The 12,989-nt window shown below is 38.3% G+C and overlaps 1 protein-coding gene across 1 annotated transcript; it reads left to right on the top strand.

The window, feature by feature from the left end:
• Positions 1-4,430: 4,430 nt before the first annotated feature.
• Positions 4,431-9,647, top strand: c2h16orf87 (chromosome 2 C16orf87 homolog). Its single transcript, XM_064923824.1, has 4 exons — positions 4,431-4,552; positions 5,543-5,639; positions 8,134-8,313; positions 8,783-9,647. The coding sequence occupies exons 1-4, from the start codon at positions 4,487-4,489 to the stop codon at positions 8,899-8,901; spliced, it is 462 nt and encodes a 153-aa protein (XP_064779896.1). The 5' UTR covers positions 4,431-4,486; the 3' UTR covers positions 8,902-9,647.
• The last annotated feature ends 3,342 nt before the right edge of the window (positions 9,648-12,989 follow it).

Below are 12,989 nucleotides of genomic sequence, written 5' to 3'. Positions count from 1 at the left end.
GGGCAAAGTAAAACACAGAATGGCTTTGGCTGGAAAATGCACAAGCAAATAATGTGAAGTAAAAGAGTGCCTCAAATAAAGGTAATTTTGCATCTCAATTAATTTCTTCAAAATTCTTCAAATAAAGGAAATACAATTCTCAAAATAAGAATACATTTTAGACAGTCATTATAAAATTGTGTAATAATACTGTCACATTTTTATATACACTGCAGAAAAGGTTAAAGAGTTCTACATTCCTCGTGAATCCCTATTTGCTTATGATTGTTGGTATACAGTCTCAAACAAAGCACTGCAAAATTGTGGGCATTTTCCTTACAAACCAGAATGCTTAGTAAAATTACATTTGAACTCAATCTACTGATTGTTAGTGTGGTTGGTTCTTCAGCTGTTTGAAATTTGTGACAGGAAAGGATTGTTTACCAAACTTTTTAGAGCGCCGGTACTAAAGTTGAAATGTCTATCACCTGGCATATGAGCAAAACCATGTCAACACATGGTTGGATACTGCCGTCTTGTGGACATGCCTTCGGTCATGAGCAAACACATCTTGATTTCCACACACATAGACCTGTGTTTTGAAGTCGGTTTAACAATACTTTCCTATGGATGTTCTGTCTTAAATTTCAACCAGCTGAAGCATCAACGCCACAGACAATTGGCAGAGTACGTTCAAATATGATTTTATTCAACATTCGTGACAGACAAGGGACATTTAGGCTTTTTTCTATGTAAATATGCGTGCCGTTGCCTACACAACTGTAGGTGTCTACCATGTTTAGTGACTACAGTTTCCCTTGCTATGCATGGAAGCCCATTGATCAGTCAGACATGTTGGTTCTCAGTGCCAGATTGCTGTCCTCAGTGTTACTCAGGGCTGGATCAGATTGAAAGATTTTACTCTGAGCTTTTACTCATGAATGGTTCACTCTGGTGAGACAGCAACACTACCAACCTTTATACCGTGTTAAGTATACTGAACTCAAATCCAGGAAACATCAACTAGGCATATTGTCAGAGAACATTATAAAACTTTAATCATTTCAAATACCTTAAAGACAGTATGCTGCTCTGTTAAATAAACCTTTAGGCAGGGTCGGACTTAGTGATTTGGAGTCCCCCAGGCAGAGGCTAATCTGAGGCCTCACCCCCCCGCTCCTCCTGTGTATGCATGCACTTTATAATAACTCAACATAATAAAGCATGAATAATAGCCATTTTGCATGGCCTCATGTAAAGTGTGAGCTATTTATACTTAATAAATACTTTATAAATGGTTTTTATTTTTTATTTTACCTTTATTTAACTAGGCAAGTCAGTTAAGGTCTCAAAATAGCCAAGAACATATTGCCATAGTAAAATAATAAGCACACAACACAGGATGTTAAAGGAAATATATTGAACATATAATGTATAAATGGCAGTTGTTTTTAAATGTGTAAATAACTAGGTTACTAACATTTACAAATATGGGAGTGATGATTAATAAATTATGAATAAACTATTTACTAATCCATTATTACTAATCCTCCCTGCAGGCGGTCACTGAGTCCGAGGTGCTAAATGAGCTCCTTAAACTTGACCCCCCAAAAACATGTGGGTCAGATGGTTTAGACCCTTCTTTAAGGTTGCTGCCCCTATCAATGCCAAGCCGATCTCTTACCTTTTTAACCTGTCTTTCCTCTCTGGAGAGGTTCCCATTGCTTGGAAGCCAGCCACGGTTCATCCTCTATTTAAAGGGGAAGTTCAAGCTGATCCTAACTGTTACAGGACTATTTCCATTTTGCCCTGTTTATCAAAAGTGTTGGAAAAACTTGTCAATAATCAATTGACTGGCTTTATTGATGTCTATTGTATTCTCTCTTGTATGAAATCTGGTTTCCGCTCAGGTTATGGATGTGTCACTGCAATCTTAAACACTGCAATCTTAAACATTGTCAATGATGTCACCATTTCCCTTGAGCATTGCCCTTGAGCAATGTTGTGCTGCTATTTGTTTTTGACTTGACCAACCTTTTGATATGGTAGACTATTCTATTCTTGTGGGCCAAGTAGTATTGGTGTTTCTGAGGGGTCTTTGACCTGGTTTGCTAACTACCTCTCTCAAAGAGTGCAGTATATAAAGTCAGGACATCTGCTGTCTCAGCCACTGCCTGTCACCAAGGGTGTACCCCAAGGCTCAATCCTAGGCCCCACACGCTTCTCAATTTACATCAACAACATAGCTTAGGCAGTAGGAAGCTCTCTCATCCATTTATATGCAGATGATACAGTCTTTTACTCAGCTGGCCCCTCCCCAGATGTTGTGTTAAATGCTCTAAAACAAAGCTTTCTTAGTGTCTAACAAGCTTTCTCTGCCCTTCACCTTGTTCTGAACACCTCCAAAACAAAGGTCACGTGGTTTGGTAAGAAGAATGGCCCTCTCCCCACATGTGATTACTACCTCTGAGGGTTCAGATTTTGAGGTAGTCACCTCATACAAGTACTTGGGAGTATGGCTAGACGGTACACTGTCCTTCTCTTAGCACATATCAAAGTTGTAGGCTTTGAAAGGGGAGTGACGTAATCGCTCCCCTTTCACCCCATCTGCCAAACTAACCCTGATTCAGATGACCATCCTATCCATACAGATTGGCAGGTAAGGGTGCTCTCGCGCGGCAAGATGTTCTTTACCATTCGGCCATCAGATTTTCCACCAATGCTAATTGTAGAACACATCACTGCACTCTATACTGCACTCTATACTCTTCTGTAAACTGGTCATCTCTGTATACCCGTCGCAAGACACACTGGTTGATGCGTATTTCTAAAACCCTCTTAGGCCTCACTCCACACTTTCTGAGATACCTACTCATCCTCCACAAAATGACAGCTGTTTCTTCACCTTTCTCGTCATGAATATTTATTAGGCAAGGGCTGATGAGGCATAAATAGCTGTGGGGGGAGGACAAGAGCCTGCCCATTGCAGCACGAAGGAAGTGAGAGTGAGGAAGTTAGTGGAACGTTTGTCAGAGATGTGAGTACATGATAAACAAATTCTAATCTGACAACAACTCAAAAACTGTCAAACGAGAAAGGAGACTTAGCTGGGTCACACAAAAAAAAACTGTCGAGCTTCAGTCTATCCCACAGGAAGCATTTGTTTCCAAGCAATATTAATGTGGGAATTGTACACCTTGTACACCATTACTCATCATCACTGTACACTGTGATACTTCAGTTGAAATGACTTCAAATTGAATACATGTTTTGTCTTAGTCACCATTATTACAGCTGTATCTCACTGATCGTAATACAGAGCAAACTTGCTGGCAGCCAATAGTGCCTTGTATGGGGGATGGTAGCCATGTGTACCATTAAGCCTCTTTGCTTTTCAGACATATTTTCTATAATGCCATGTATCTTTAATGTACATCATAGATCACAATAGCATGGACTGACACACAATACATGCAATGTAGGCCTACCACAATAATTAAGACATTATGTTAAACATTGGATGTCTATTGTATCAATAAAATCCCAAGCCACTGAAAACACATGTGGTTGATAGAATACAATATGTGTGCATATGTGCCCTAATGAAATGCAAGAAGGCCTAGCATTCTCAGAAATTTAATTTTACGATGGCTATAGTCATTTGATTTATGTAATTAAATATGGTTTAACAAATAGTCCACGAATGTTCCAACCAATGATGTAAATAAACCCTGGATCGCAAATGCTATGTAATGGCCGTTGAGAGGCATTGAAGCCACAGATCGGCCATATTGGTACTCCCCAGTAGGAGCAGCCCTCCATAGGAATGAATGCACATGTTTCAAGGACAAAATTACATGTATTGAAGTATTTTTGTTGTTCTACTGGGGACAGTAACATTAGTAATCTAAATGATCTAACTATTTAAGGAATTTAAAAATAGATATTTGTTCATTTTTTATGCTTAGCTCAAATAATATAATATAAAAGTATGCATTAAGGTATCTGTTATAGTATACATGTGGCAAAAACGAATGTAGGCATTAATACATGCATTCCTATTGCTCCCAAAATATTTGTACAACAGTGGGTGAGTGCCAAAATGGAGGCATGGTGGCTTCAACACAGCGCCCCCTTTGGTCATCTAGTCACTAGTGTATGTATAAATCATTGGTTCCAAACTGAGCCCTGTTTTCCGACTCTGTGAGAGAGTAACGCATGCTCAGTAGGAGAGGATAAAAATGCAAGCATTCTGCTGAACATTTTTATAGTCTACTGTATGTAGTCTACTGTTTTTTAGGCTGAGTTCCGCGCATGCCCCACGTCATAGTAAAGGAAAAGCATAATGAAGTCTCTCTCTCATTGACTTCAGTGCGCATGGTCATTGCTTTTGTATCATTTATGTCCGTCTGAGCAAGATCAGCTGCACTTCATGTATTGCAGAAATAAGTTTTACGGCGTTGAAGTAGGCTTTTTTCAAAGGAATCATCGGATAAGGAAACAGAATATGTCGGTAAATAAAGCTAAGAAAGTAAAAATGGCTACCAAATCATGCCCTGAGTGCGACCAACAGGTGAGAACATGTATAGATATTGTTCATTTTGGTATATTTTGACTTCGTGATAATGTTGTTTTTGCTCACAAGCATGGGATTTAAAGCCACTGTAGGTTGCTGCAATCCCATATGGTTGCCTATGAATTCAAGATCTGGAGCAACATAGGCTAGATCTGGAGCAACATAGTACAATCTAATGCAAATATCAGGCTAATCACTTAAATTAGTATATGCATTAGATCTCAAACACTATGTTACAATGTACATCAACTACAGCTAGTAATTGCTGACAACGACACGTTGATCCGGTTAACGAGTCGGAATGTTATCGCTCGCCAAATGTAGCTAGACGTTTCCTTATTTTTGATACACTGTAATACAGTAACCTGACTGAAACTGGTTTATCATCCTGATCTGACTTTGCCAATCATAGACTCACTCTAGCCTTAGAACAATATAGTGCGTTGAAATGTCGTTACATGTAGCTGCATTGCTGATATTTGATATATTGTTAAAAAAAACATATTACACAAATACATCGTATTTTATACCAAATGGCGACATTTGGATCGAGCATTTAGATCGTTCCTTGTTGTTATTTCTGTAAACTGCATTGATTCATTGACTTATTTTCACAAATAATGTGTTGGCTACCAGTCTACATTCAATTTGAAAACGCTTTATTCATTAGAATGTTTTTATGTCACCGCTGTTGTCGGCACGTGTCCAAAATATGTGATGCGAGTTTCAGCTAGATTGCGCCAAGGACTTTTCCATGAATTACAAAGGACAGTCCTCTAATATCTCAAAATTGTTGGGCAGTATAGTTATCATGGGGGTTAACACTGGCTACGCCCTTGTTTAACTATAACAAACAAATTAATACTAAACAAGTTTATATAGCTTCTGCAATGTAGCCCATGCTTCATAAAGGAATTCATCAACACAGTTGCTACAATTTTGAGGAATATTTTATATTAACCATGTTTAAACCTGTTTCTTTTTTAGATTCCAGTTGCTTGCAAGTCTTGTCCCTGTGGCTATGTATTCATTAGTCGAAAGCTTCTAAATGCCAAACTGGGTGAGAGATCACCACCAGCAATAGGTAAATTCACAAAATTCAGGAGCCTAAAAATTGTTTCTTTGATGTTCTCTTCACACACTCAGTTTTACAATGTTTATTAACCTAGGTATTTTTTGTTTATTATGAGCTTGTAATACATTCACATGAGATTGGGGATAAAGTAACCAGAATGTAGTTGTATTAATACATGACTAAACTCAGCTAATGAACTGTATTAATCTGGGTCATTATTGAATTGTCCGTTTTGTAATGAATTGTATTCACCTTGGTCATTATTGATTTGCCCCCGCCCCCTCCTCCCCAGTTCTCAGTTGGATCAGAGTATAATTTTTGAGTGGTGCAGTGGTGGCTGGCTTAAATCGCTATTTGCTTGAGTGAGTAGCCTACTGCAAGAAGTGGGGGGATGGTATATTTAATTCCTGACTGAAAAGCTTGTTCCCTCAGTTCTCTCTTGTAGGCTTCTGCAGTAGCATAAGGAAGCCTGTACCACTCTCTGTGAAAAGTTACATTTAGCAGTAGAGTTAGATCATGTTGTCTTTCATGAAATGTTACATGTTCAGAATACAGATATCTAACAGGATTTGATTAAACCATTTCCAAAAGGTGATTAGGAAAATAAGGTAGAATACAGAATTGTTATATAACCTATGAAATGCCAGCTCATGCTGCTTTGATCCTGTCAAATATGGAAAGTGTGAGGATCAGATAGATAGATAGATAGAACATAAGTAAATAGCTTAGTCAGTGTGCATGTCATCAATGTGCTACTGCCCATAGACTTAAATAGCTTAGTACTACTTTATTACCTGATAATAGACACATTTATGCAACGTTTTTTTTCTTCATCCTTAGAGAATGAGAAGCAAACGTGAATCAATACAATGTGGCTGTTTTGATTTTTAAAGATGGAGTGAGTGGAATGCTAAATGTAGGTTCGTACTTAAAAAATAAAAATCTGGGTAGGGGTGAAATCATCTGTATAGGCTACCACAGTGCCTGAAGTTATGAATGGAATGTTAAACACATCATGCCATTGTGAGAACGTTGGTTTTATTATACACTTAGTATTAGACAGTTTAGGGAGTAGAATTACTCACATCTTCTCTCGATTTGTGATACAATGTAATTAGTTTCACATGATACCGAATGAACTTTGAGGTTTTGTAGTTAATAAGTATCTCGAAGGCAATGAAGACTTCTTCCATTTGAAGAGGAAGGTGTCTTGAATTTCAGCTCTGTGATTTTTAATGATGGGTTTTGGTTTCCACCTCTCCTTAAATAGTTAATCATTTTCCTCTCCTCTGTGTAATTTTAGTACTTTTTTTGTAACTTTGAAACAGACACTATTAAAACATGATTATTGTTGAATATGAAGACCAAGGTTGCACTGAGAACCATTTTTTTCTGGATAAAAGTGCAGAGAGTTGTATTTTTATTTTTTGCTCACTCAGGATTCCTTAGTGGAACATATTTATATAAGACCGTGTTATTTTTCGATGGCCTTTTTAAAAATATCAGCTGTTCTTGACTATGAGAATTTTGCGTTGGAAAAGGTGAAGTAGTAAATTATCGATATGATGTCTATGTTATAGTATGGAATGCAATAGTTTTGTCAGACTGTTGATTATGTTGCAGTTTTATGAGAATATTGTCAGTCTGAAGAGGAAGTGTGTTCCTGTTTGGGCAAGCTGTTGCTAAGGCTAGAATTCCTGGGATTTTCTGAAGTTGTGTGTATTCTCATAGCAGAAACGTGGTTGATGTAGAAAATATATTTTCAGGCCTTGTCCAGACTTTGAAACACTCTATTGAATTTAATAGCAACACCATTGCTATGGAATTATTACAGAGTTACAAAAAAACTATGCAATGATATGTTGCCCTTTTGGGCACCAAATATTTGTCTATTTGTATCACTATTTTATCTTTCGCTTTCAATCCGTGCTTATTTTTAAACCTAAATACTCCCAAGTGCACACTCACTACCTACACCACTGAGGAAGCAGCAAATGTGCTAATTGACGATCTTGAAGAGGAAGGTTTTCTTTAAAGCCACTAGACAGAAACTCCCAGTGAAATATAGGCCTACTTCCTGCTCTGGTAATAAGAACATTCCACAGAACACTCCACTGATTCCATGACTTAAAGTGGTTTTGAGGCAACAGCACACCTAGGATGCTAGATATGCAATGGAATCACAGGAGTTATTTTGTTTCTGTTCTGTTCTTATTCTGTTGTTATTTTAAGGCAGTTGGTGTGTTGGAGGGGGGGGGGGTGGGAAGAGAGAAAAATTGGAGGCTAAGATGTTTAATACCATATGCCCTTCCCATACACTTTTTGCAACATACATTTAAACAGGAGTCATTGGCATAAGACAATTTGTCCTTAGGATGTATGATGCATTTGACACTGTGCCATATTTGAAGGCCATACATTATTATACATTCATATTTAATTTCTATATTGCAATTTTATAGTGCTAAAACAATTGTAAAACTTATTTTTCTGGTCTATTCAGACAAGTTGGATGCAAAGAGGAGGAGAACTGAAAGAATTCGCAGAGAGAAGATCAACTCTCCGTCAACCAATGACATGGAGAATAGAAGGCGATGCCGCTCTAACAGCCAATCGGATCAGATCCGGAGAGGGCGGGGCAGGCCAAAGACAGTTGGGCTGAAGAAGCAGGAGGAGGAGAAAGGTAATACAAGAATGAAAAGCCTCTATCAGTGACACTCAATGACATGGTGCAGTTATAAGATATTAAGCGTTTCCAAGATACTGTTGAAGTTGTATTATTCATTGTTTTGTGCTGACACTTTTAGTCACGTTTCAGTATTTTCCAGTCACAGGAGATAAGGCTGCCGATTAATTAGTGCAGTATTGGGACAGAGCTGGGGGATTTGTTTGGATGAATGATTTACAGAGAGGGTTGCTCTCTTCTCTCACTCATGAATAAATCATGATGTCCCCGACTTTGCCTGTGCTTTAGTGGCTGATCTATGAGGAGAAATAACATTATGCATGTTCCTCTGTTGAAGACAGAAATTATGTTAATATATTGCACAAGGTTTTTGTTGTCACATGCAAATTATGTCTGTTTCTCAACGGTTTTTCTCTATTAACCAGGTATGTTGTTTATTCATTTTGTTTGTGTTTTCTTTTACCAGAAAAATTTGAGAAAGAAGTTGATATCTATGCCAACCTCTCAGATGAGAAAGCATTTGTGTTTTCGGTGGCATTGGACGAGATCAACCGAAAGATCCTGGGCCAAAGACTGATCCTATAGACAGACCAGATAGTTGCTGTGAGGGATTGACATGTGAAACCTAAGATTGTTACTGTGGAGAGACCCATGGATGACCACCACAGTGGGTCTTAACAGGGTATGAACTCTGACCCAAAGAACTCCCTGTCGGATTGGTCGAAGCCTTGGGAAAATGGAGATGTTGGGGAACATGGGGAAGCAGGCAACTGTTCTGCTCAAGAGGAAATGTTGGAACCAACTTTTATCTTTAGAGAGAAGCTTATGGAATTGGAGTGGGTAGGACATCTGAATATTTATCTTTTAATCACATTTTATATTATATATATTAGATGATATGGTATAGGTATAGGATTCATCACCATGTCAACCAAGAAAGCTGTCAGTAACAAATGCAAATAATTTCTATTAAAAAAGGGCATAAATGTGTTGAAGTATGGAGGTCCATCCTAGCGTTGTAACTGGCTTCTATAATGTTATTGGCTTGTACTGCTAGTAAACACTGTTTATTTAAGTCTAGATGCCATTGGAACATAATGTTCAATATATTTTGTATCATGCTTAGGGCTTTGGGAGAAGGCCTTGTACATTTGTATTTATAATGCTTGTGTACCATCTTAATTTAAGTGCATATTATTTTATATTTTGTTTCATTATTGTTGACATTATATTAAATATGTAATATTTGACACCTGTCATTTAAATGTCAAAGGCAAATCCTTTTTAATGTGACTTCTTTTGTCATTAAAATAGATTAATCACAACCACCACTGTCAGATGAGCAAATGTTAGTTTTTTTTATTTAAGAGTGTGTTGTACTTTGTTGATTTACTGCACATACACTATAGTACTAGTGAATGGTGTGTATTACCAACCCTATCATGTCTCTATACGTTACCCTGCAGCAGGCAGTGAGGGATGGACTGGGCCCCTGAGACACCTGCTTGTAACCTGCCCATTTCTCCTGGAGACAGCTGCTGCTGCCATTTCTCCAGCTCTGCTCTGCCTCCCTCCACAAGGGAAAGGCCCTGCCGTTAACGATTCATCCGTCTGGAACACATCCCAGTTTCCACGGAACTCTCAACAGATTTCAACCTCACAGGGTAATCCTGTTGGAGACATTTTTAACTGCCTGGCCTCTTCTTTGTTCACCCAACTGTATTGTATACATGTATGAATGTACAGAAACATGCTTACATCATATCCTGGTTATTCATACAATGAGTGAAACCTGAGAGGGAACACTGCTGGCATTTTAATATGCGATGCAGGGCTGTTAATGATGAGCTGTAATGACGAGACTTTCTTCTTGGTTCGGAAAAGGGTTCTGTGTGCTGTATTATTGACACCTCAGTCCTTGCGAGAGACTGTGGCCATTCAGTGAACTAGAAAGAGGCAGTGCTCAGCATGCCCCTATGGGAAATACATCTGAGTAAAAACAAACGACAGTACTGTTCCTATAAGGGGGAAAGTAGTTCATTAGAATCTAAGTGAAGTAATGCAAAGGTTATTTGAGAGTTGGATTAAAGAACTTTGACCCTTAAATTCCCTGAAATTGACAGAACCCAGATTATGTTTCATAAGAATAGGGCATTGGCAGTATATGGCTTTAAATTATCCAGGATGCATTTTTTTTATGTCATTGGGATTATGTGGATTGGCTGCTGTAAAACATATTAATTTCCCCCAAATAGTCAGAGGAGACATACACACAACGAAGAAGGGATTCAGGGTGAACCTGGGATTTTCTTTCTTCTCAAAGCCATCATTTACATAAAATACTTGAGTAAAGCCTGCCTGTTGCAATGCAAAACCACAGGAGATGGGTGTCGACTTTCACATTGAGCCTCTGTGTCGAATACATTCAAACACTGAATAATGCACATCCGTCCACTATCTACAAGCACATTTGAAAAGAAAGGCATGATGATATTAGTCAACCACTGCTCCAAATACTGAAACTCAATCTTAATGATCTTTTCTGAGATAATGAGTATTTTCTGTGAAATGTAGAACATGACTGATATAAGAATCGATTGTTAATGGAAATCACTCAGGCAGTCAGACCTTATTTGGATCTTTTTAAGGGCAGAAGGATAAAGGACGTTACCTGATGAGCACATTTCAGAAATGACACACTGTTCTGTGAGAAAGTTTAATGATGACAGTAAGACTATTTGCAGATGGATCATAACTGCATATGGCTGGTAGTGGGGCTGAAATGAACACGCTGAGGCCAGGCTGGGCAGGGCTGTTAATGATGAAATGCCTGGCCCAGCCGGAATACCATGCACTATTACCACATGCCCCCAGGAACACTGAGATCCCTGGCTTTATATCTTACAGGAAATAGTGTAGTGAGCAATATTAAGCACCCAGGCCCATAGACAGAAAGACAGAGAGAGAAGAGGGGTGTAGAGAGAGACATGTGCACACTAAAAGTCATTTAATCTTACTCAAAACAAAGTTTCTGTTTGTTCAGTGTGGAGGGTTCCCCAAGTCACATGACTCGCATGTGGTCCCATTAACCAGGGAGAGAGTTCTTTGTTCAGATCTTGGCACATGTAACCTGGCTACTTTCCAATGTAACATGAGATACTGTATATTATTAGCTTTATATTCTTAAGGAATTTTGAGGACAATTGTATTATTATAAAAATGATTAAACATACAGTAGCTAATACTCCTTCTAACAGTATTACTTTTTAAATCGAATCTGTTCGGTTTATTATCTGCACAATACAGTAGCTTGCATATATAATCCATGCTTGTCAGGCGTGTTTGAGTATGTTGCCTACTGGTAAACAAATGTCAAACTGTGAACCACCCCCCTCATGTCCTTAGACTAACATTTAAATGTTTACCCTTTCTCTGCTATAGATCCTACTCCCTTCATAACATGCGCAAATTATTGCATGCAAATGTATATTTGAGTACCTTTACACAGCTGCTACTCTCTGTTATCATAGTCACTTTAATAACTCTACCTACATGTAAATATTACCTCAACTAACTGGTGCCCCCCCGCACATTGACTCTGTACCGGTACCCCTCTGTATATAGTCTCGCTATTGTTATTTTACTGATGCTCTTTAATGAACTTTTTTAAACTGCATTGTTGGTTAGGGGCTCGTAAGTAAGCATTTCACTGTAAAGTCTACTACACCTGTTGTATTCGGCGCATGTGACTAATACAATTTGATTTGATTTGATGTGCTACACAGAAGACATGGGATTGTGTAAAGTGTACACTTTATCATCAAGTTTGTAAACATCAACACACAGTAAAAAATAATACCATAATTCAACAAGAAGCCATTCGACAGGAAGAACATGATATTTCCCGCCTAATGGAAAAAGAAGCCTTGTCATATAAGATAAGAAAGAGCCCCTAGACTGACTACAAGGGTTATGTGCTAGCATTCAGGTAACCAACTGCTACGGTGATATACAGAGACCAGATTCACTGCCTGTCATTTGAGAAAAGGATTCATGCTGAAAGCCAAATCATTTGATTCATTCAAATGACAATTCAAAGCAGAACACATACGATTTGAATTGGGTACAGTCCTTTTCTTTGGCATTGAAATGCTAATATGCTATGTAGTCTCCCTTTCAACCACTGGAGGGCAATCCAGTGACATTATAATCAAGTGCTTTGTTGACAAAAATCACAGTAAGTGTTCATTTTTGTGAAATGCTGATCTCTGTCTCCTCTGCTATGACATCATATATGCCAGAAAGAATTTAATCAAATGTCTTCAAGTGAACAAACCTCACATGATAAGGGGTTTATATAATTATAAGCCACTTTACTTCAAGGAACATTAGTCAGTCCAGCTATTTTTAATGAAATGGATTGATGGAGGAAGAGAACATGAGAGGAATCTTCTGCCGTTGCTTGGTTCTTTCTCTGACTCTGGATTTAGATGGAAACACTAAGGAAACCAGTGGAGGCTTGCTGAGGGGAGGACGGCTCATAATAATGGCTGGAATGGAGTAAATGGAATGGCATCAAAACATGTGTTTGATGTATTTGATACCGTTCAACTTATTGCGCTAAAGCCAGTATCACGAGCCCGTCCTCCCCAATTAACGTGCCACCAACCTCC

This window comes from Oncorhynchus masou, chromosome 2 (assembly GCF_036934945.1).
Source record: "Oncorhynchus masou masou isolate Uvic2021 chromosome 2, UVic_Omas_1.1, whole genome shotgun sequence".
Lineage (NCBI taxonomy): Eukaryota > Metazoa > Chordata > Actinopteri > Salmoniformes > Salmonidae > Oncorhynchus > Oncorhynchus masou.
This window is presented reverse-complemented; position numbering and strand designations above follow the sequence as displayed.

What these genes read in the sequence shown, in the direction of transcription:
- c2h16orf87 (XM_064923824.1), top strand. Translation starts at nt 4,487, where the DNA reads ATGTCGGTAAATAAAGCTAAGAAAGTAAAAATGGCTACCAAATCATGC. An exon ending in GCCCTGAGTGCGACCAACAG is followed by an intron (nt 4,553 to 5,542) that starts GTGAGAACATGT and finishes TTTCTTTTTTAG; the next exon opens with ATTCCAGTTGCTTGCAAGTC. An exon ending in GAAGCAGGAGGAGGAGAAAG is followed by an intron (nt 8,314 to 8,782) that starts GTAATACAAGAA and finishes TTCTTTTACCAG; the next exon opens with AAAAATTTGAGAAAGAAGTT.